This window comes from Notothenia coriiceps, unplaced genomic scaffold, assembly GCF_000735185.1.
Source record: "Notothenia coriiceps isolate Sejong01 unplaced genomic scaffold, NC01 NC01_scaffold00000288, whole genome shotgun sequence".
In the NCBI taxonomy this organism is placed as follows: Eukaryota; Metazoa; Chordata; class Actinopteri; order Perciformes; family Nototheniidae; genus Notothenia; species Notothenia coriiceps.
In genome coordinates, this window is record NW_011332989.1 from 109,247 (window position 1) to 129,498 (window position 20,252).

Consider the following 20,252-nt stretch of genomic DNA (forward strand, 5'->3'; position numbering starts at 1 on the left):
ACAACTCTTGTCCTAGTTGCTGCGTTTATCCAGATATTGAATATTTTTCCCATTTGAACAAGTGAATATGCGGGTTTTAGAAAAACAGTATTTCCAACCAAAGTGCAGAATTTACAACATTCTTACCAATTAAGATTAGCTGGTAAGACAATTGAGATTCTAAAAACAGTCCACGTTTCCTGGCGGTTAATTAATCTCCAAAGCTCCACATGTTTTCCTTTGAATAGTGTTGAAGTCCTCCTACTTACCAATTAAGTAGAAGCTGAACACAATCCTCCTGAATGTACAAAAGATCTCCCTCTAGTAGCAGAAGAAAATTTTGACACCGGTGAGAGAAATACTGCGAGCAGAAATCAACTTTCCTATGAATGTCCGAAGCAAGCTACTGCATTAAAAAAAGAGGCGCGTCCGATAATGAATGGCAAACAAAAGTAAGAAAGAGTAACAAGAGCAGACAACCCAAACATCTGCTAAACCGATACTTCCATTCCGAGGTTCTCCTTTCCTTCGCCCCACCGGACATAAGCTAAGATCCTTAGTGTTGGTGGGAAGAAGTCCGTTATTTTTTTTTCACTGTTACGACTCAGAATGCCCGCTGCTTAAAAAAATTTCAAGAAAACTTGAAGGTTCTGAAGGAAGAACTTCTCCGTTATTCCGCGTCGTTCTCCCAAAATGTGGGGGGGAACGTTACGAAGTGTTCCGTCGAAAGTCCCTCCCGCTCTAGTTGCTGTTGGAACTTGAAGTGGAAGCTCCTCCAGAGTCAAAGGGGTTGAAAGTGATGAGGCCAGCCGTGTCCTCCTCCTCCCCCACACCTGCTGGCCTCTCGGGGTACAGGGGGTCCTCACCCGCCGTCAAACTTCTGCCTCATTTCTGAAAAGATGCATGAACAAAAATGTAAGAACAGTGAGATAAATTATTGCTTAAAACATGACAGAAGTTTTTTGTTGCTTGATAGGTGTTCAGACCTACTGTTTATCCCTCAGGGGCTGCTCGATATGGGCAAAAATCATAATCTCGATATTTGGGTTCCAATAATTGTATTGGGCGATTATTAAAATGTGATTATTCCATTGACTTTGGAAACATCCATTTATTGGAGAAAAAAAATTGACAGTAATGTTTTTTTTAAAACAGTTGATTACCCTGAACTTTAAGTAAAAAACAGACAAAAATAAAAATAATAAATAATAATATTTTAAAAAATATTTATTTCGATTACCGGTAATTTTCGGACCTATAAGCCGCGCCTTTCCCCATTTTTTCCGACGCTGGCGCTATATAACGGTGCGGCTGATCTTATGGATTTTACAGGTAACGGCACCACCTTTAACTCTATGGCAGGGTGTCAAACTCAAGGCCGGGGGCCCAAAAATCCGGCCCGCGACTTCATTTAATTTCCCCTCAAGAGCTTGCCAAAGAATTATAAATATTTTAATATACGTTACCAGCCGATTTTAAAGAGCACGTTGCCCAAAACTAACAATGTCCCCACAATGCATCTCCTCAAATTTTGACTTTTTTCTCACAGAATTGCCCCTTTTTTCTCAGAATAATTTTTTCTCAGAATTTGACTTATTTTCCTCCAAAATATTCATTTTTTCTGAGAAAAGGCAAATTCTAAGAAAAAATGAATATTTGGAGAAAATAAGTCAATTCCCTGAGAAAAAACTATTCTGAGAAAAAAGGGCCAAATTCTGAGAAAAGTCAAATTTGAGAATGCATTGTGGGACATGTAGTTTATGGTCAAACGTGCTTCTTTAAATTCAGGCATGTAAACGCGTTAAATAAACATATTATATTCTTTGCAAAGCTCTTGAGGAATTAAATGTAGTCGCGGCCGGATTGGCCCCGGGCCTTGAGTTTGACACCCCTGCATAAGTTAAAGGTGCCCGTTACCTGTAAAATCCATAGATAGCCGCACCGTTATATAAGCGCAGCGTCGAAAATGGGGGGGAAAAGGCGCGGCTTATAAGTCCGAAATTACGGGTAATCCGAATAAAATGATTTTTAAATATATTATTATTTATTTTTATTTTTGTTCTTGTTTTTTTACTTAAAGTTCAGGTAATTCACCTGTTAAAAAACATACTGTTCGACCATTTTTTTCCCTCCAATAAATGGATGTTTCCAAAAGTCAATGAATAATCAACATTTAATAATCGCAATTACAATTATTGACCCAAATAATCAAGATTATGATTTTTGCCATAATCGAGCAGCCCTAGGATAAACCAGTAGTCTGAACACCATTATCCAGCAACAAAAACTCTGTCATGTTAAGCAATAATTTATCTTCAACTGTCTTACATTTTTGTCATGCATCCTTTTCCAGAAATGAGGCAGAAGTTTGACGCGGGTGAGGACCCCCTGGACCCCGAGAGCCAGCAGGGTGGGGGAGGAGGAGGACACGGCTGGCCTCATCACTTCAACCCCTTTGACTCTGGAGGCAGCTTCCACTTCAAGTTCCAACACAACTAGAGCGGAGGACTTCACGAACACTTCGAAGTCCCCCACATTTTTGGGAGGAACGACGGCGGAATAACGGAGAAGTCTTCCTCAGAACTTCAAGTTTTCTTGAAATTTTTAACGCAGCGGATTCTTGAGTCGTACAGTGAAAAAAAAATAAACGGACTTCTTCCCACCAACACTAAGGATCTAGCTTAATGTCGCGGTGGGTGAAGGAAAGGAGATCCTCGTGAATGGAAGTATGGTTTAGCAGATGTTTGGGTTGTCTGCTCTTGTTACTCATTTCTTACTTTGTGCCATTCTTTTATCGACGGCCTCTTTTTTTAATGCAGTAGCTGCTCGGACATTTCATAGGAAGTTGATTTCTGCTCGCAGTATTCTCTCACCGTGTCAAATCTTCTCTGTACTAGAGAAGATCTTTTGTACATCAGGAGGATTGTGTTCAGCTTCTACATTAATGGTAAGTAGGAGGGACTTCAACACTATCAAAGGAAACATGTGGAAGCTTTGGAGATTAATTTAACGCCAGAACGTGACTGTTTTTGAGTTCATTTGTTCTTACCAGCTATCTAATTGGAAGAATGTGTAAATTCTGCACTTGGTTGGAAATACTGTATTCTAAAACCCGCATATTCACTTGTTCAAATGGGAAAATATTCAATATTCTGGATAAAAACGCAGCAACTAGGACAAGAGTTGTAGTATTTTGCTCGTTCCTTTATCCCTCATTTCCAAGCACCCCTTTTGCACTTTTTGTTTGAAAACCACTCCACTTCTCCTCCACTCCTGACATGTCACTGCAGGACTTTTCTTTGAAGCCTTTAATAGACTCCTCACAATATCCGAGAGCCTCATTTACAAAAAGATAATACAGAAGAATGCACATTTAAAATGTTATCATAACCAGTATGTTTAGATAATTTGTCTAACAGGATGCATTGCGACACGATTTGCAAACTTAAGCATTAAGTTACAGATCAAATCAAGAGTGCTTCAACCCATATACTAAGGTGACTTTCTTTTATTGTTATTTTGACAATAACAGCTTGAAGATACAGCGACTGTAACGGCTCTCATGCCTCCTGCTCGCCTGGGAACTGAATGCGAGCGGCCCTTTGTATTTAAAATGACTGAGTGGGAAGTTTTTTGTTTCTGGGATTTCTTTTTAGGGGTTTTGCGATAAGTGGCATCAATTTGACTCTTGCCAAACTGAATCAGCTGACATGCTCAAGCTATTAAAATATTGAAACAATCCAAGTTTGTCCTGATGTCATGGTGTGTACATGTATTGTAATGACAGCCACAGAACAGCGCCCCCTGCTGCTACTACTGGTTTGTTTGGGATGTAGGATGGATGTTTGTCCTCAGATATTTGACCTAAAGTCCTACAGTTGGTTACTGCATAATGCTTATTACATTTCAAATCCAAATTCCCTGCATTTTGTAATAACCACTGAAATAAGTTACATTTCAATGCAGCATTATTATTTAATGTGTTAAAACATGCCCTCCTTTTACATCACATTTACTAACGCCTTCGGGTAAAAAAGTGATCCAGATTCATCGTTTTTTTTCATTCTTATTTTATCATTGCGCTTACATAACCACAATTCTTGTTACTTCATTTATTTCTAACTCCAACCCCTTTTTAAAAAAATGTAGCGACCAACAAACTTTCTATCTGTTGAAAACAATTGAACACAAAGTCTCAAATACAGCCATGTATTTTAAAACATCACAAATGTTTACACAAGATTTCCACACACACCAAGTAGCTGCTGTTTGCCAACACCTACTCACACACAGGCTGGATTGTACAGCCATTGCTGCGAGCATAGCGGAAACGGCTAAATCCAGAGTATGGACACAGGAGTTCTGCATCAGTAAAGGTGAAGGGATAAAATCCTCATACAAAAGAAGTCCATTCTCCTTTTGCTGGTTCTCAGAGAGACAGTCACATCCAAACAGGAAAGCGTTTCATCAATGGCTCGCTCCAAATCCTGGTACATCTTCCAAACTGTCTGCCTCCACCTCGATGGAGACCACATGGTGACCGGGGATCATGGCCAGGCCCAGGACCCGGGGCTCGCCTTGGGAGAACGTGTCTGAAGACAAAAAAATAAGGAAATCAAGTAAACATCAACCAGTTTGCATCAAAATGAAACATGTGGACTAAACTTTAGTTAGAAAATCCACAATATCATATTTTAAAGATCTGTCTTGTGAATCGAGCTTCACTTCAGATCTGAATTTCAAAAAGGATTGTGTGAGAAAAAAAGTACCACACAAATATTGCCATTAAACTTTCTTTATTTGGACATCTATAATGAAGTAATTTTAAAATGTCCCTTAGATCTTTTGAGTTTTCATTATACATTTTGGCATTTTTTATTTCATGTTTCTCTTCGCGAAGCTCTTTGTTTTGAAAAGTGCTCTATACAAAAAAAGTGTATTCAATTATGCAAGTGCTCATTAAAGGGCACTTCATGCTGTCTGATCAGCATGAATCAGGTTGAGGATGACACCCCGATGTCAGTGTTTCCTGCAGAACGGATTGGGTTTGTTAATGTGTTGATCAGTGTTCACCTACCTGAGGATTTGAGGAACTCCTGAGCAGATCCAAGGATCACGTTGCAGTCTCGGTCCGTGCAGAGGAAGAGCCCGACCAGAGTCCGCCCGTCCGTCATTCGAATCTTCATGTTCTTGTTCAGGAGCCCCTCTAGTTTCTGCCGGGCCTGGTACGAAGGGGACACCTGATACTGCTCCTGGGTGAGAGGGGAAAGGTAAGAGATTTAACTAACACTGGATCTAATGGTGGAATAATCTCCGTATACTTGTATTAGTTAGCTGTTAAACAAACATGTTTTATTGTTATGTCAAAATCTAATGTGGTATTTACAGTGAATCGTTTTACTAGTAAATGCATTCAGGGAACTGCATAACGGCTTGGCATTTTAGATAGATACTATATATGCTAAATGTAGTGTTATGTATCTAAATATAATCTGCTATAGGCTAATGTTACATCGTTTTCACAGCTGACAGCTAGTTTATTCGTTAGCTACCGGCTAACTTAAACTGCAACTGAAGCCTTGATTACCATTCAATGTGTTTAAAAAAAATAGTTTTCTCTTCGACACGTCAAACAGCGTGAACAATCATGTCAAATACTAAATGAAAAACAGAAATAAAAAACACATACATGAGTCGAAGGACCGTTTTCCTCAATCATTGTTGCCATAATCTCTTCTTCTTTTCTTACGGAGTGATTTCTCTGACGGACCAGCCAAACCGGAAGCTGAATATCCGGTGTTTTCTTCTTAAAGGGGACGTTACCATCAAACTAGTGATGGAGTAAAACATTATAAAACATTCCGGTTTAGCAGTAAAATGTAAAATTAAGTGAGCCATTACATCCGTAGTTTATTAAAGTTGGAAGAAGAGGCAAAAAACAACGGAAAGGAGCTCTAAATGTAAGAATTCATTGCTAAAGTTGATACATTTCCACACCTGACCGTTAGCTATAATTAGACCAATTTGTTTGCTTTGAACTAACGTTTGGAAGTGACGCCAAGTCTGCTGTAATTACCGGGAGATCATAGTATTTTGAAGCAAGACTGTTGGCTATTTGGTCACATTTGAGCCAAAAATATGTCATTTAGGTACTTGTCTGTGACTGAAAGTGTGTCTATTTCTATTCAACTTTAAACTGTTGGTTTAAAAATGGCCTAGCCTTTTTGTATCACTTGTTTTATTCAAGTCAGCTAGTTTATTAAGTAACTACAACCCACATTTTAAAGGTTGAAGCTTGGATTACAACACACACAATGGGTGTGAAGTACAGTGATAATGGTCTAGAATTAAGCAAGTCAAATTACATTGAGAACACACATCTGGTTGGATTTTAAAGACATACCTTTCAATGATAAAACCATTCAAATAAAACAATATGTTATGGTCTTCCCTGACTGTTTCATACAAGGTAAACCTGTCAAATGTGAAGCTGTTATTTTTGTTTGTGTGACTAAACATAATTATTTCAAATATAACTGTTTCTGGATGAAGAGCAAATCCAAATAAATCCTGTGTTCCTCCTGAGGAAATTTGTATGCACTAACTTACGTTTCAAACGATTACACAGACCATAAACACAATCATCCCTGGGCTTTGAAGTAAAGATAAAACAAGTTAAGACAAGATATGATAACACGAGACATAATGACTTGGTCCCAGAAAATATAGGTTAGATAAGATACAAGTCATTATCGTATACACAAATTATTATCAGTAGGACAAAATAATCAATGAATATGTGTGAAAAGCTACATGGCCAATAGTGTTTGGGATCCTGTGGAGGAGGCGTTTTGATACGAATCAACAATGACATCACAATGTGACTGCTGGAGGTGTGTAGAAAATGCTGTATTACATCCTTTTATTTGGGTTGACACACAGTAATCATCCAAAATTGAAAGTGGTTTAAAATCTTTAGCTCATGACCCATTGACACGAAGCAATCTTTACTTGACATCAATTGTCCGAGGTCTGCTTTTAATGACCAGTTCAAACAAAGATTATTGTGAAGCAGAATGTTTTAGTTTCCTGATAATACTTTCACAACCCTTATCTTGAGACATATCTCCTCGTACATCTATCCCTCCCATCGCCTTTAGGGATTTTCTTCAAATCAAGCACACATGGCCCCATGGACTCCAAGATTAACTGATTAGATGTTGAGGGTCAACGGTCAAGGACACATTGACCTCCAATCCGTACCATCCTCCTTAGCATTATATCTCAGGAATGCCGGAGGTAATTTCATCAGATTCAAACATCCTCACGTTTTTGATAAATGAACTGATTATAATTTGGGGCCGAAGGTTAAGTTCACTGTAACCTCACATTACCGAATTATGGGCTATTAATCAAATATGAATATGCTAATTGAGAGAAGTTATAGGCACTTTCCCCTTTTGCCACCCTCGCTCAGACTAATCTCATTGGGCAAAATGAGTCGTCATTATAATTTATTAAGTGCTCATTCAAGACTAAACCCAAAGAGAGTAGACCATACTTTCACTTAAAGCTCTACCTTGGGATATGTAAAGCCATCTTCTTCCCTCTCCAGCCCCCGCTGCCAGCCCGTTATCAAAGCATTATCTGATCTCCGGGTCGCCTCAGTTCACAGCTCAGCTCTGAATGGAGCTCAGGAGCCTGTGTCTTCCTCTGTGTGTCACACTGCATAAAATCTGGGTTAGCTACAGCGCCGCTCCCAGGGGAGGCGCTTTCCCCTCTCATCCTCGACATGTCTCCCTGCCAAACGGACATGGGGAGGGGAGGGGAGGGGTGGCGGGGTGGCCACAGCACAGTAGTGCAGTGTGTCAGGGCCTGTAGCATATGAGAGAGACTTGGGGATTTGTACTCTTTTTTTAATGCAAAGTCAGGGCTAAAAGTGCACATCACATCCCCACAGAAATACACACATATCACCAGTCCCCTAATGTGATATCTTGGATTGCTCCGTGTCTCACTTGGCAGATGTAGCACTTGGATCATACTCTAACAAATTCCTCCCTTGTCATCTGTGGGAGCGGTTCAGCCACCTGTTGCAGACAGTGAAGTGTGCTCAGCAGACGAGTCATTCAAATGCTTGTTTACATGATATCCAGTTTTTGGTTTGAAATGCCAAGGCTGAGACAGTTACATACAAACCGAATTCGGAAGATAAAAAAAAAAAAAAAACGAAGCTTTACACATTATTGTGTTGGATTTAGTTTCTGTATTATGCTGGAAATGCAGAAAACATTTTTTTAATTTTTTTTATTAAAAGTAGAAATTAAAGTAATGATACTCTCACTCCTGACATTAAAACACATTTGCATATTTTAATTATGGGTACAAATTTAGCAGTTGAGTTATTTTACGTGTTATTTGGGTGTTGAATGGTTTCATTTAAGGGTTTCATTCATGTTTTATTCAACACTAAAGTAGTGCCAGCTTGCAAAAGCATTAAAAGTGCATAAATATGTAAAACATTTAAACACAGAACAGAAGTTACATTTTTAATTAAGTTAAGGCACGTTTAGTCACTCGTTAAGTACGGCCAGCTGTGTCTAATTACCTGATAATTGATTTATAGAGTAACATTATGAATATGCTATGTAGTAGGCCTACACATGTATTGTAAGTTATACGTTAAAAAAGACTAATATAGTTGCAAAGAATTCTACATTTTTAATAACATAATATAACAACCATACTTTTTATGCAGTGACAGAAAATTAGCCTCTGAATGATCGTAGGGGTTTCACTTTAAATGTGCGAATTATTATCAATAATTTAAGATTTTCTGTTTTATGGAGACACTGAATGGATCCCTTGCTGCTGCTTCTTGACAGCACAGGTGTTAACAATATCATGAACAAGTGTCCCATGACAGTGTGACAGTGAGGGGTGTGCACATCATCATGACCCTGAAACTGAAGCAGCATAATGAAATCAACCCGTCATTTATTCATTTGATATTTTATTCCCTACTGTGACATGTCAAATTGTGTTAAATAAAAAAGGCTATTCAACAGTAACATTATTAAACTAAGGTCCCATTACTGGCTTTTTCAGACTAATCTCCTTGTGTGCTTTTAATGCTGTTACAGAATCTGAAGCTACTCATAAATTGATGTTTTGTTAGGATTTTTTGTTATCCAAGGTCAAGAATTAACTAAGAATTAACAACAAAATTGCCTAAAGTGCTGAGATATGTATGTGATTCGTGTGATTTAAGGCCGTACATTCAGTCGTTTCTCCGGAGAATAATTGCATTAAACTAAATGAACTAACATTAAACACAATGAAATCAAGGCCTATTCAGTTCCTTTTCCCTATTTTATCTGGCACACTTTCTCCAGCATGACCTCGATTTTCGGTTGTGAGGTTTTAAATATGAAAGGCGAATCAAAATGTATTTTGTCAAAACAATAGTGCCCCGAGCAGCCGCTGAGGGCTGGCTTGGGTTGAGGGATTCCCATGGCCTTATTGCCATCCAGCTGCATTCTGCCTTCCACATTTTACAGTAAGAGTTCACTAAATCTCTCATGTTGCTTTCAAACCACTGTATCAGACATGGAGAATGGACATGAGCTGGTTATTATGATGCTTGATAAAGGGGGGGCTGCAGTTTGCATACTGTGAATTGTTTCCATCCCCACCACAAGTAGTTAATTTTTAAGCAATACAATCTGATGTAAGTCTGGGCATGGCTGCGGCAGATTTTCCCAACCCCCCTCTCTCAATCCCTCCCCAGCACTCTCACTCACACACACACACACACACACACACACACACACACACACACACACACACACACACACACACACACACACACACACACACACACACCCCTGCTCCAAAATAAATGTTATACAACGGTGGGGGCTCCGGTGAATATAAGGTGGCCATATTTGATAGATTAGTGTCGGGCTCTGCAATGCAGGGAGACATAGTGGTGTTTGTGATCTTGACAGTGACACCAGGCAAGTGTGTCGGATTCGTGACTGATCCGGACTTGGAGAAAAATAGGAAAGAGGGAAGGGGGGGGGCAACAGCAAAGACACAAACAAGAAACAATGTAACTTACATGCAGCCACACACCCCTTTCTCTTGTAACAATGTGTACGTTTTTAAGGAGGGAGGGGGTGCGCAGAGGGAGAAAGAGAGAGGGAGAGAGAAAGGAGGAGGGGGGTGCGTTCTGAAATAATATAGTCAGCCATTTTTTATGTAAGGGGATTTTTTTTCTTATTGGGGGGGTTGTTAAAAAATAAATATAAGAGGGGCGGCCATCTTTGTTGCTCTGCTCTGGTGTAAAATATTTCAAAACGCCCCCCTACTTTTTTTTTCCCTGTGCCGATTTGAATATTAAATAAATATCACACATTCGGGGGCAAGAAAACGCTTTTTTTGAGGACGCAACCAATGACAGGGATATAATGTCCTCTCCTCTCCGGTCCTGTGAGGAAGACGAGGGCATGGTGGTTAATTCCGAGGGAGGAGATTTTGATGAAGAAGACGACGAAGGAGACCCAGACGCAAGCGACATAAACTCGCCGGCGGCGCCAAGGGAAACTGCAACACCAGCCGCGCCAGGTACAGTAAAGAAAACTGGCTCGGGAGCGCGCAAACCAAATAAAAAACACACTTACAAAGCAGTGACATTTGGCAGAAAAGGGCAGTGGAAGAAGTCCGCAGTTTGTGGTTCCCCATATCTGCTTCTCCGGGTCCACTATGTGGTACAGTGAGAGAACCAGCGAGGAGGACACGGGGGCGCGCATTCAAAATTAAAACATAGTCCAGATTAAAAAAAATAAAAGTGAGACACCTTAAACCGCTTTACACTCCTTGTTATTGCACCCGTATGTTGTTATGGGTGCCATATTTGCTGCTACAACTAGAGAGGCAGGGGAAAAAACGAGGCTTAAAAAGGGAAATAGAAACTCCAGTTTGACACAAAACGCTGAATGTTGTTTATTTTATTCTCATTTTCTCCCACTCCACTTCCTCTTCACCTCCAGCACATCCCAACAAAGTTTAAAACTAAACTTGTCACCGCTGCCTTTCGTCACAAGCTCACTTCTGCATGGAAAAGTTGCTGCTTGTTTGTCCCCCAAATCCTCATTTTTTGAACAGCTCCCAGACATGTAAGCATGTAAATAAGCAAGGTAAGAATAAGGTCGCCCTGAAGGGTTAAAAAGCTCACGGCGAGGCAAAAACATGGAGTCCCCTGGCCGGAGGCTATATATATTGTGATACCAATCTCCAGAAGCGTTTTGCTGTGCAGACATGAAAGCTGGTGATGGTGTCAAACAGACAAACTTGCCCCCCTTCCCTTATTGTCCCTCTGACGGGTCAACAAAGCTGCTGCTTGCTGCTCACTTCCAGGACAGAGGTGGGACTGTTTAGCTCCCTCTATTAGCTTAGCATGCAAGCCTACTAATTAGCGTTACAACGTGTTTATTAGATGAGTGTATAGCCAACAGAACATGGTGTTTTAGCCCCTATCTCAGAAGCTATACTATGTTGAATGCATATCATTCTGGAAGTTTATGTGTACAGTGAAGCCGCACAGGGTTGCAGACAGTGGAAGTAAAGGGTGCAGAAAGTAGTGGCTGGTTAACCACACTGCAACAGTAGAAGTCAAAAATAGCAGTGCAGCAGCCCTAAGGTTGCAGTTTATTCATAAAACATATAATAACTACTAATATTGTGGCTAAAAGCGATGCAGACTTGACACAGAAACGTAAATGTGGAGATGTCATGAGATAGAAAGATACTTTATTCATCCCAAATTGGAAAATGTTGTTGTCAAGCATTACACATTATAAACATAAACATATTTAAGATACAATAAAATACAAAGACAATTAACATTAACAGCAAATGTATACAAAATTTCAATGGAAAATACACAAAGTGCTAGAGAATCTAAATAAAACACACAGAACATAGGCTACTGAATAATTTGATTACTCTACAATACACAATTCCACTAAAGAAATATACAGAAACATGTTGACATTGGATTAAATATCCATTACAATTGTTCAAAGTAGAGCTGTTGTGGGGAGAAATGTAAATTAACTCAAGATAAGGAAGGCACAAGTGTATTTTCCTGTATGCATACAGTCAGCCTGCACTGCTTTGTCTTTAGTCTTAATTAGCTCCGGTCCCGCCGCCATGCCGTGTCAGACCGATAAATGAGTGTCATGCTTCCTTTTCATAACCCCGTCCCGACCCCTTAGCAGCGGTCACGGCGGTGGTCGGGGGTCCCCATGAGGGAATAGCAGAGCGGGAAATATTTCGCTCCGGTTCACCGCACCGTCCCGCCGGCGGCCTCTGAATCATCGGCTCTGCGTGTGTAATGCAGCCGGCCCCGGAGCGTCATTGGCGGCTACGCGCTGCACGGATACGCGGTGTGGGTTAGTCTGGGTGGGAGTGAGGAGGAGGAGGAGGAGGAGGTGGTGGTGGTGGGGGGCTGTTAATGCTGCAGCTATAGTGGTGGTTGGAGCTCACCAACAAAGGCACGCAGACAATAAAATCAGACAAAATGTATCCTAATCAAAGTGTGGTTCTTCAAGGTTTCAAGTTTCAAGGCTTATGCGTGCACAGCTACTGTAGTGCAGTGATGACAATGAAAATCTTAGGTCACAGGCTCCTCCAACATTGCAACACAATAAAACAGATAACATAATAAATCAAATCAAATAGAATATAATAGAAACAGAATATAATATAAACTGTGCAGAATAGTCTAACTGCTCAGTTCAAACCGCAGCCCGTATTTTGGTTATGCTTTAACGCTTTGCTGCATTTTGTCCTTTGAAGCTGTTGCTATTTCTCTGTTTCTACTTCAAGCCAGGTCAGGTTACAGGTTAAATTGCCCTCCCTGGTGCTGTGATATTGCACCGGCACCATGGGGAATATCTGGCCTGATATTTTCTCATCATTTGCAGTGACAGCCGAGATACAGTCATGTATTTTAGATGCACTCAGCCTGAGAGTCTTCTATTATATAAGACATGGGGGAAGTTCAAACTATTTGTATTCCTTCTATTTGTATTCCCTTACATCAATAACAAAAATATAAAAACACTAGATTTCTTTGTTTTGTTTATAGGACTGCCGTTCAGCTTTGTTTACAAAGGTGCTGGTCACACTTTCACATTGCCAATTAGGCAATTATCCCCATGCTATGAAACCAGCCACACCAGCTGTCATCTCTACTTACAGTCCTCTGACAAACTGCATCTAATTAAGCATGTGTCACAATTCAGAGGGGGTCAGAGGTCACTGAAGACACAGCGGCTATCAGGGAGCTTTTGTTGTGTGTAATTATCTTCAGTAGGGATTAGCTAAGTGTTGGGAAGCGTTTGAGAAGATTATTGCTCATCTGATTCTAATGTCTGTCCCTCTTTCACCCCTCCTTTAATCCCCGTCGCTCCTCTAGACGAAGAGGCAGAGATATCCGACAGAGAGGTCCCGTGCAAGAAGAAAGGGCGACCCAAGAAAAAGAAGGACACAAAGAAGAAAGACAAAGAGGGGAAACCGGTCAAAACAAAAAAACGCAAGAAGATTGTAAGTCTGTCATGCTTTGGCTTTTTTCTTTTCATGGCTTTCACGTCACACCTTTTTAAAATGAATTCTTAATATCTTCCTTTTCTTCAGGACAGCGATGTAGAGAGAGACTCCGAAAAAGAAAGAGACTACGTGGAGAACTCGGACAGCGTAGCCAGCGACTATGGATCCGGGGAGAAAAAGAAAAAGAAGAAACATAAAGAAAGGAAGGAGAAGAAAACCAAGAAGAAGAAAAAGGTCGACGGGGACCGAGACAGCAGTCAGGAGGAAACTTCGAAGGTAAATAATGAATCATGAAAGTCACCTTTAACAAATATGTTATGATTCTGATCGTTGGTTTCCCCTCATCAGCCTATAGAGCAGAAGACGTCGGCACAGCTGGCGAAGGAGTGGAGTCTGGAGGATGTTGATCATACCTTCACAGAGGAGGACTACGGGGAGCTCACCAACTACAAAGCCTTCAGCCAGTTCATGAGGTGCAGTGTGGCCTCTTGTTTTCACATGGTGTTCATGTAGACTTATGGATATAGCTGTTGGCAACAGACACGCTGACCTCCTATAGAAGTCATGTTTGTTGGCACTAGTGGAGTTAAAGCCATTCTATGTTCACATGCTACCATCCAACAGCGTGTTTGTGTTGAAGTACTCGTTTTACATGAGCAGGATTCGGTGTTTGGTTTTCATAGTTGTCATTATTTTTGAAGGGATATAAGAATTAAAAGAACAATTTGCTGCTTTTGGAATTTGAGTCGGTGATTGTGAGTCATAACCCGAGTTAGTACGACGTTTTGGAAAGCTTGGAAAATGCTCAATTTTAATTGTTGGATTACGTTTGAATTTGATTAAACTCCTTGATAAACAAAGCTGTGGGTAAAGGAATTTTGTAAATGTAATTTTTTTACAATTATAGTACCAGTTTAGATGTGATTAAAAAGGCTTCGAGGGTCTGGGCAATCTTTGGTTTAGACCCCTTTTTAAAGTGTTTTAATTTAAAAAAGCCGTACAAGCCGAATGTGTTATGACAGAGAAATTGGTTTGTTTCATTAGCGTAGAGTGTGAGCTTGTTTGTAGTACTTCTCAGCTCCGAGATACACAGGTAGTCGTGTAGTAAATGAGAACTGGCATCTTTTAGACTAAGCCTCCTTCTACACTGGCAACACACACCGTCCATAGTGAAGCTCCCAGCAGCAGCAGATACACACAGAAACATGTGGCGTGGGCCGCCTCTGTCTCCCTCTGACAGCTGTGTCTTTATCATCCTGCTAGCTGTGCTGAGCCTCGGCCTCTCTGTCTGACTCATACCTGCCTTCACTCTGATAACATGAAGTAGTCCATTATGTCCACTTCTATGTGCTGGGATGTTATGTGGCTGTCTCTGCTCCACTGGCAGACTGAGCTGTAGTGGAAAACTAAACTGAAAGTGTCTTCCTGTGCCCTCCAAAACAAAACTAATTGAATCCCACTCCAATGTCCCGCCTCCTGGCTTCCTTACCGTCAAGATGGTGGGAAATTGTGCCCAACTTAAGCGGATCGTCACATATATTGGGTGTGGAATTCATCTGCACATGCTGCTGTTTAATATGATACCAAACTTTCTATGGGTGTCAGTTTTTGTGCTCTGCGTTTTCTAGGTGCGTTTGAGTGAGTGGTAAAACGGCCAATATTACATATATCTTTCGAAATTAGGAATCTTGCAACCAAAAATAGGTGCATGAAAAAACTGTTATAAATCTGCACAACACTGCAGACGGATCAGTAATCCTATTTTTCATCCCACACTCGAGAAATTGACGTTACAGCAAAAGGACAGTGCAGATAAAAAGGCCTAAATAAGTATGTGTCAACAATACTAGAAAACCGACAGGTCTTATAAGAAAGTGAAATGTTATCCAGATGTCTATGTTTTGCTTATGTTTCTTCTCTTTTCAAAGCACTTGAATGAATCCTAACCTCTCTCCCCAGGCCGATGATAGCCAAGACGAATCCTAAGATCCCCATGTCGAAGATGATGACCATCCTGGGGGCCAAGTGGAGGGAGTTCAGCACCAACAACCCCTTCAAGGGCAACGCCGCTGCCGTCACCGCGGCAGCAGCAGCGGCCGCCATCGCCGTCGCCGAGCAGGTCTCCGCCGCCAACGCCTCGCCTGAACCGCCTCCACCGCCACCGCCCCCGCCCATCAGGAAGGCCAAGACGAAAGAGGGCAAAGGTCAGGGGTCATCTTTAGGCTTCATTTCCCTGTTTCCCTTCAGATTTGGTGCCAGTTTGGACGTGGACACAGTCTTTATTGATATGAATAACGTATTCAATTGTTGATATCCAGTTAAAACTGACCTCAGAGGCACATGACATGTACCAATAATCATCTTGAGCACATGCTGGTGTCATGTGAACAGCTGATGTTTGTTTACATTCTAATATAAGAAAACAAACTTATTCACTCTGAAACCCAGGTTGTCGTACTTGCATAGCTGACATCTCTCAGTGGATGTCTGCTCACCACCTCAAGCTCAACCTTGACAAGACTGAACTGCTTTTCCTTCCGGGAAAAGATTGTCCCACTCTTGACCTAACAATCAACATCGGCACCTCTATTGTTTCCCCGACTCAGACTGCAAGGAATCTGGGTGTGACCCGATAACAAACTGTCCTTCACTGCAAACATCGCTGCTACAACCCGCTGCTGCAGATACACTCTTTACAACATCAGGAGGATACGTCCCCAGCTGACCCAGAAAGCGACGCAGGTATGGTCCAGGCTCTCGTCTTCTCACGCCTTGACTACTGCAACCCCCTCCTGGCTGGTCTACCTGCATGTACCATCCGACCTCTGCAGCTCATCCAGAATGCAGCGGCTCGTCTGGTCTTCAACCTTCCTAAATTCTCCCACACCACGCCGCTCCTCCGCTCCCTTCACTGGCTTCCAGTAACTGCTAGAATCCACTTCAAGACACTGGTACTTGCGTACCATGCTGCGAATGGATCTGGCCCTTCCTACATCCAGGACATGGTTAAACCGTACACCCCAGCACGTGCACTCCGCTCTGCATCGGCCAAACAGCTCGCTGCACCCGCACTGCGAGGGGGACCCAAGTTCCAATCAGCAAAAACACGTGGGTTTGCTATCCTGGCTCCAAAATGGTGGAATGAGCTCCCCATTGAAATCAGGACAGCAGAAAGCTTACACATCTTCCGGCGCAGACTGAAAACTCATCTCTTTCGACTCCACTTCGAGAGATAGAATTATTAACAAAGCACTTATATACTAATAAAGGACTGGCTTATCTAAAGCCAGTTGAGTAGCACTTGAAATGTTTTGGCTCTATGCAACCTGATGTACTTATATGATTCTGCTTTCTTCAAGTTTGTATTTTGTTGGTCGAATGCACTTATTGTAAGCCTCAGCTAAATGCAATGTCATGTAATGTATTAATTGCATGATGATCTTTTCTATCCAGGCCCTGGCTTCAAAAAGCGCAGTAAAAGCCCTCGAGTGGCAGACAAGAAAAAGGCTGCAGCAAAGGCTAAAAAGATGGCACCCATTCGTATCAAACTATCGCCCATAGGTGCCAAGAGGAAGAAGAGTTGCTCAGTGAGTACAAAACTCCTTTACTTCCACATTATTCTTGTTCCTGTTTCGGTTACCTGTCACCTCTTTCCTTTCTTTCCTTGACTCTGCCTGTGTTCCCTTCAGAGCGAGGACCTGGACGAGGAGGAGTCGGAGCAGGAGGACTCGAGCGTTCACAGCTCCTCGGTTCGCTCCGACAGCTCGGGCCGAGTCAAGAAGAACAAGCCAGGGCGGCCTGCCAAGAAGAAGAAGAAAAGTACAAGCACTTCCTGCCAGTTATCCGCACAATCAGAGCTGGGCGTTGATATGATATCGATACATTTGTTCATGAGACTAGATATGGTCTTAGTTTTTGGTGTTTTCTGGCTGTATTAAAGTAAAATCATGTAATTTTCTAACTTAGATTGTATATCTTTATCCACTAAGCCTTTATATCCACATTTTTGTATCAAACATCTTATTTGAACTGATAACCCTAAAGAAATCATAGCGATATCGAAGTATTCTGTCCAAAATATCCTGATAGCTGAAACACTTCCATCATCATTTTCAGACTTGTCTGGGCTCGTCCCTGCAGTCCCCGGGGAGGAGGAGGGGGCCGACGGCTACGAGACGGACCACCAGGACTACTGCGAGGTGTGTCAGCAGGGGGGGGAGATCATTCTGTGTGACACCTGTCCCCGAGCTTACCACCTCGTCTGCCTCGAGCCCGAGCTGGACAAAGCCCCCGAGGGCAAGTGGAGCTGCCCGCACTGCGTGAGTACAAACACAACTTTTCCTACTTGGTATTTATGTTCTTGCTCAGCAGCTTTAAATGTATTTCAAGGGTCTATTTGAAGATACGTAAGAACAAACAGTTAAAAGTGGTTTGTTTGTACTTGTCTGAGCACTGGATGAATAGAGGTTTTGTAGCAGCTTTCAGACGAAGACGGATGATTGAAGTGGTGTTGTAGGTGTACATCTATTCAGTATTGTCACAAAATAACCCATTGCTCATTCTTTTGGTTACCATGACGCAGCTCAATAAACATGTACTGTTCTGTTAGCTGCGTTTGAAGTGGACTGCAAGGGTTTTTAGTTGAGTTTTTGTGTGCGGAAAAATACGAACACGAAGAAATGTTTTGCATTTTACTGGATAGTTTTTATGGTAAAGACACACTGTTTGAACAAACGTTGTTAAGATCCTCGCAAAATTATGCTTTTGTAATATATCGACGTAGACTTCTTACCAGCTGCCGATTTTCAGTACTTTCTTGGGGGAATTCTCCTCAATTTCTGATGCATGTGGCTGCCAAGATTTGCCATCTTTGTGTATGTGATGTTCGCTAATTACGTTTGTAAAAGAGGGACCAGAAGTTAAATCAATTACCCATCTTTTCCTGCAGGAAATCCCTCAGCTTATTATTACTTTCCTACAGATTTCTCTTTATATCTCCTTACCAACATACCTTACTCAGAAATAGGCATTGTGTTTTCTGTAATTTTTACTATTAGCTATCACCTGGATCGACCTTGACTGTTAATTTCCGTTGACAAAAACAGTTATTCTTAAGGTTGAACTTAATCCGAATGAATCGATATTTCCTTTCCCCCAGGAAAAAGAGGGGATCCAGTGGGAGGCGAAGGACGAGGACTTTGAGGATTTCGAGGAGGACAGCGAGGAACGGGTGGTATCTGAGGGCAGGGTGGGGATCCCCGTCGGCGCCGAGGACGAGGATGACGACCACATGGAATTCTGTCGGGTGTGTAAAGACGGAGGAGAGCTGCTGTGCTGCGACACCTGCACCTCCTCGTACCACATCCACTGCCTGAACCCCCCGCTGCCCGAGATCCCCAACGGAGAGTGGCTGTGTCCGCGATGCACGGTGAGAAGCTCCTAATTGAATTAAAACCTGTTTTTATCTAGTTTAGGATTATGTGTACTATGTGATTTACAGGGACCAATCAGTGTCAGTCCAACTATTCCTAATTGGGAATTCTTCCTCCCCAGGACAACACTTTAAAGTCTCTCTATTATAACATGAGAATAAAGTCTATTACATTATATTATGTCAACGTAGATGAAACCCACACATCGAAAAAGCATTTTGTTTTTCCCTTTGAACGAATAAGTGTTCATAATATAATTTCACAAGATTTGTAATTCCCAAAAAAGAAATACAAATATTACATAGAAACTCCCAATGTATTATTTTAAAGATGCTGAGGTATCAAATATACCTGAAATGAAAAATAGTCCACATGATCAGAACACACTTCCAAGTATTAACCAGTGAGCGTTATTCCCCCTCCAGTGTCAGCTAATCACAGGGCGCGTCCAGAAGATCCTCCACTGGCGATGGGGCGAACCTCCTCCTCCCATCCCTGTCCCCCCCGCTCCGGACGCCCCACCTGACGCCCCCCCGCCTCCACCCATGAAGGGCAGACCCGAGAGGGAGTTCTTTGTGAAGTTGACGGCTCAATCCTACTGGCACTGCACCTGGATCACCGAGCTGCAGGTACGAGAGGAGAGGGATGGAAAAGTGACCGTCCAATTACAGTCTGTTTTTTACGTTTTGTTAGAATAGAAAGTAAGGGTCCCCAGCATATAGCCGCCGGATGCTAACTTGCATAATGTTGGGCAATATGCGCAATTAGTTGCATTAATTAGCATACAGTTGGGAAAGCTAGACAATAGTTACAAAATTGCTTGGCTGATTTGGACAGTTTTGGAGTGGTTTTGGATGTTATTGAAGATGTTGAATACATTTCGGACAATTCCAGGATCAAAAATGTCAGTTTTAACGAGGAAGTGGCCTTATTTGTGCTCCTGGGTGGGCTGATTGTGATACATTTTGTGTCGATTTTAACGTTTTAGGGGACACAAAAGTGCAATTTTTGATCCTAAACATTTTAGAAATGGATTCAACATCGTCAAAAACCTCCAAAAGCACTCGAAAATGACCAAACCGGCGAAGCCATTTTGTTTCTAAATTCTGCATATGTTCATTAATTATTAATGAACATATGCAGAATTTAGAAACAAAATGGCTTCGCCGGTTTGGTCATTTTCGAGTGCTTTTGGAGGTTTTTGACGATGTTGAATCCATTTCT

The 20,252-nt window shown here is 41.7% G+C and overlaps 3 protein-coding genes across 3 annotated transcripts in view; 2 read left to right on the forward strand and 1 right to left on the reverse strand.

Moving 5' to 3' along the window:
- The window catches only part of dnajc3b (DnaJ (Hsp40) homolog, subfamily C, member 3b), an 8,451-nt gene extending 4,659 nt beyond the window's left edge, over positions 1-3,792 (forward strand). The window contains exon 11 of the mRNA XM_010794905.1: positions 2,333-3,792. Within this exon, the coding sequence (XP_010793207.1) occupies positions 2,333-2,478 (146 nt within the window). The 3' untranslated portion in view covers positions 2,479-3,792. The remainder of the gene's footprint in view (positions 1-2,332) is intronic.
- A 325-nt stretch (positions 3,793-4,117) lies between these two features.
- On the reverse strand, positions 4,118-5,809 carry naa38 (N-alpha-acetyltransferase 38, NatC auxiliary subunit). Its single transcript, XM_010794049.1, has 3 exons — positions 5,669-5,809; positions 5,057-5,231; positions 4,118-4,571 (listed from the first exon to the last, which is right to left on the reverse strand). The coding sequence occupies exons 1-3, from the start codon at positions 5,705-5,707 to the stop codon at positions 4,447-4,449; spliced, it is 339 nt and encodes a 112-aa protein (XP_010792351.1). The 5' UTR covers positions 5,708-5,809; the 3' UTR covers positions 4,118-4,446.
- A 4,387-nt stretch (positions 5,810-10,196) lies between these two features.
- chd3 (chromodomain helicase DNA binding protein 3) overlaps positions 10,197-20,252 on the forward strand; it is a 45,198-nt gene continuing 35,142 nt past the window's right edge. The window contains exons 1-10 of the mRNA XM_010795019.1: positions 10,197-10,608; positions 13,466-13,593; positions 13,684-13,872; positions 13,945-14,069; positions 15,556-15,800; positions 17,050-17,183; positions 17,286-17,415; positions 17,713-17,915; positions 18,755-19,024; positions 19,454-19,657. Coding sequence (XP_010793321.1) covers positions 10,452-10,608; positions 13,466-13,593; positions 13,684-13,872; positions 13,945-14,069; positions 15,556-15,800; positions 17,050-17,183; positions 17,286-17,415; positions 17,713-17,915; positions 18,755-19,024; positions 19,454-19,657 — 1,785 coding nt within the window. The 5' untranslated portion in view covers positions 10,197-10,451. The remainder of the gene's footprint in view (positions 10,609-13,465; positions 13,594-13,683; positions 13,873-13,944; positions 14,070-15,555; positions 15,801-17,049; positions 17,184-17,285; positions 17,416-17,712; positions 17,916-18,754; positions 19,025-19,453; positions 19,658-20,252) is intronic.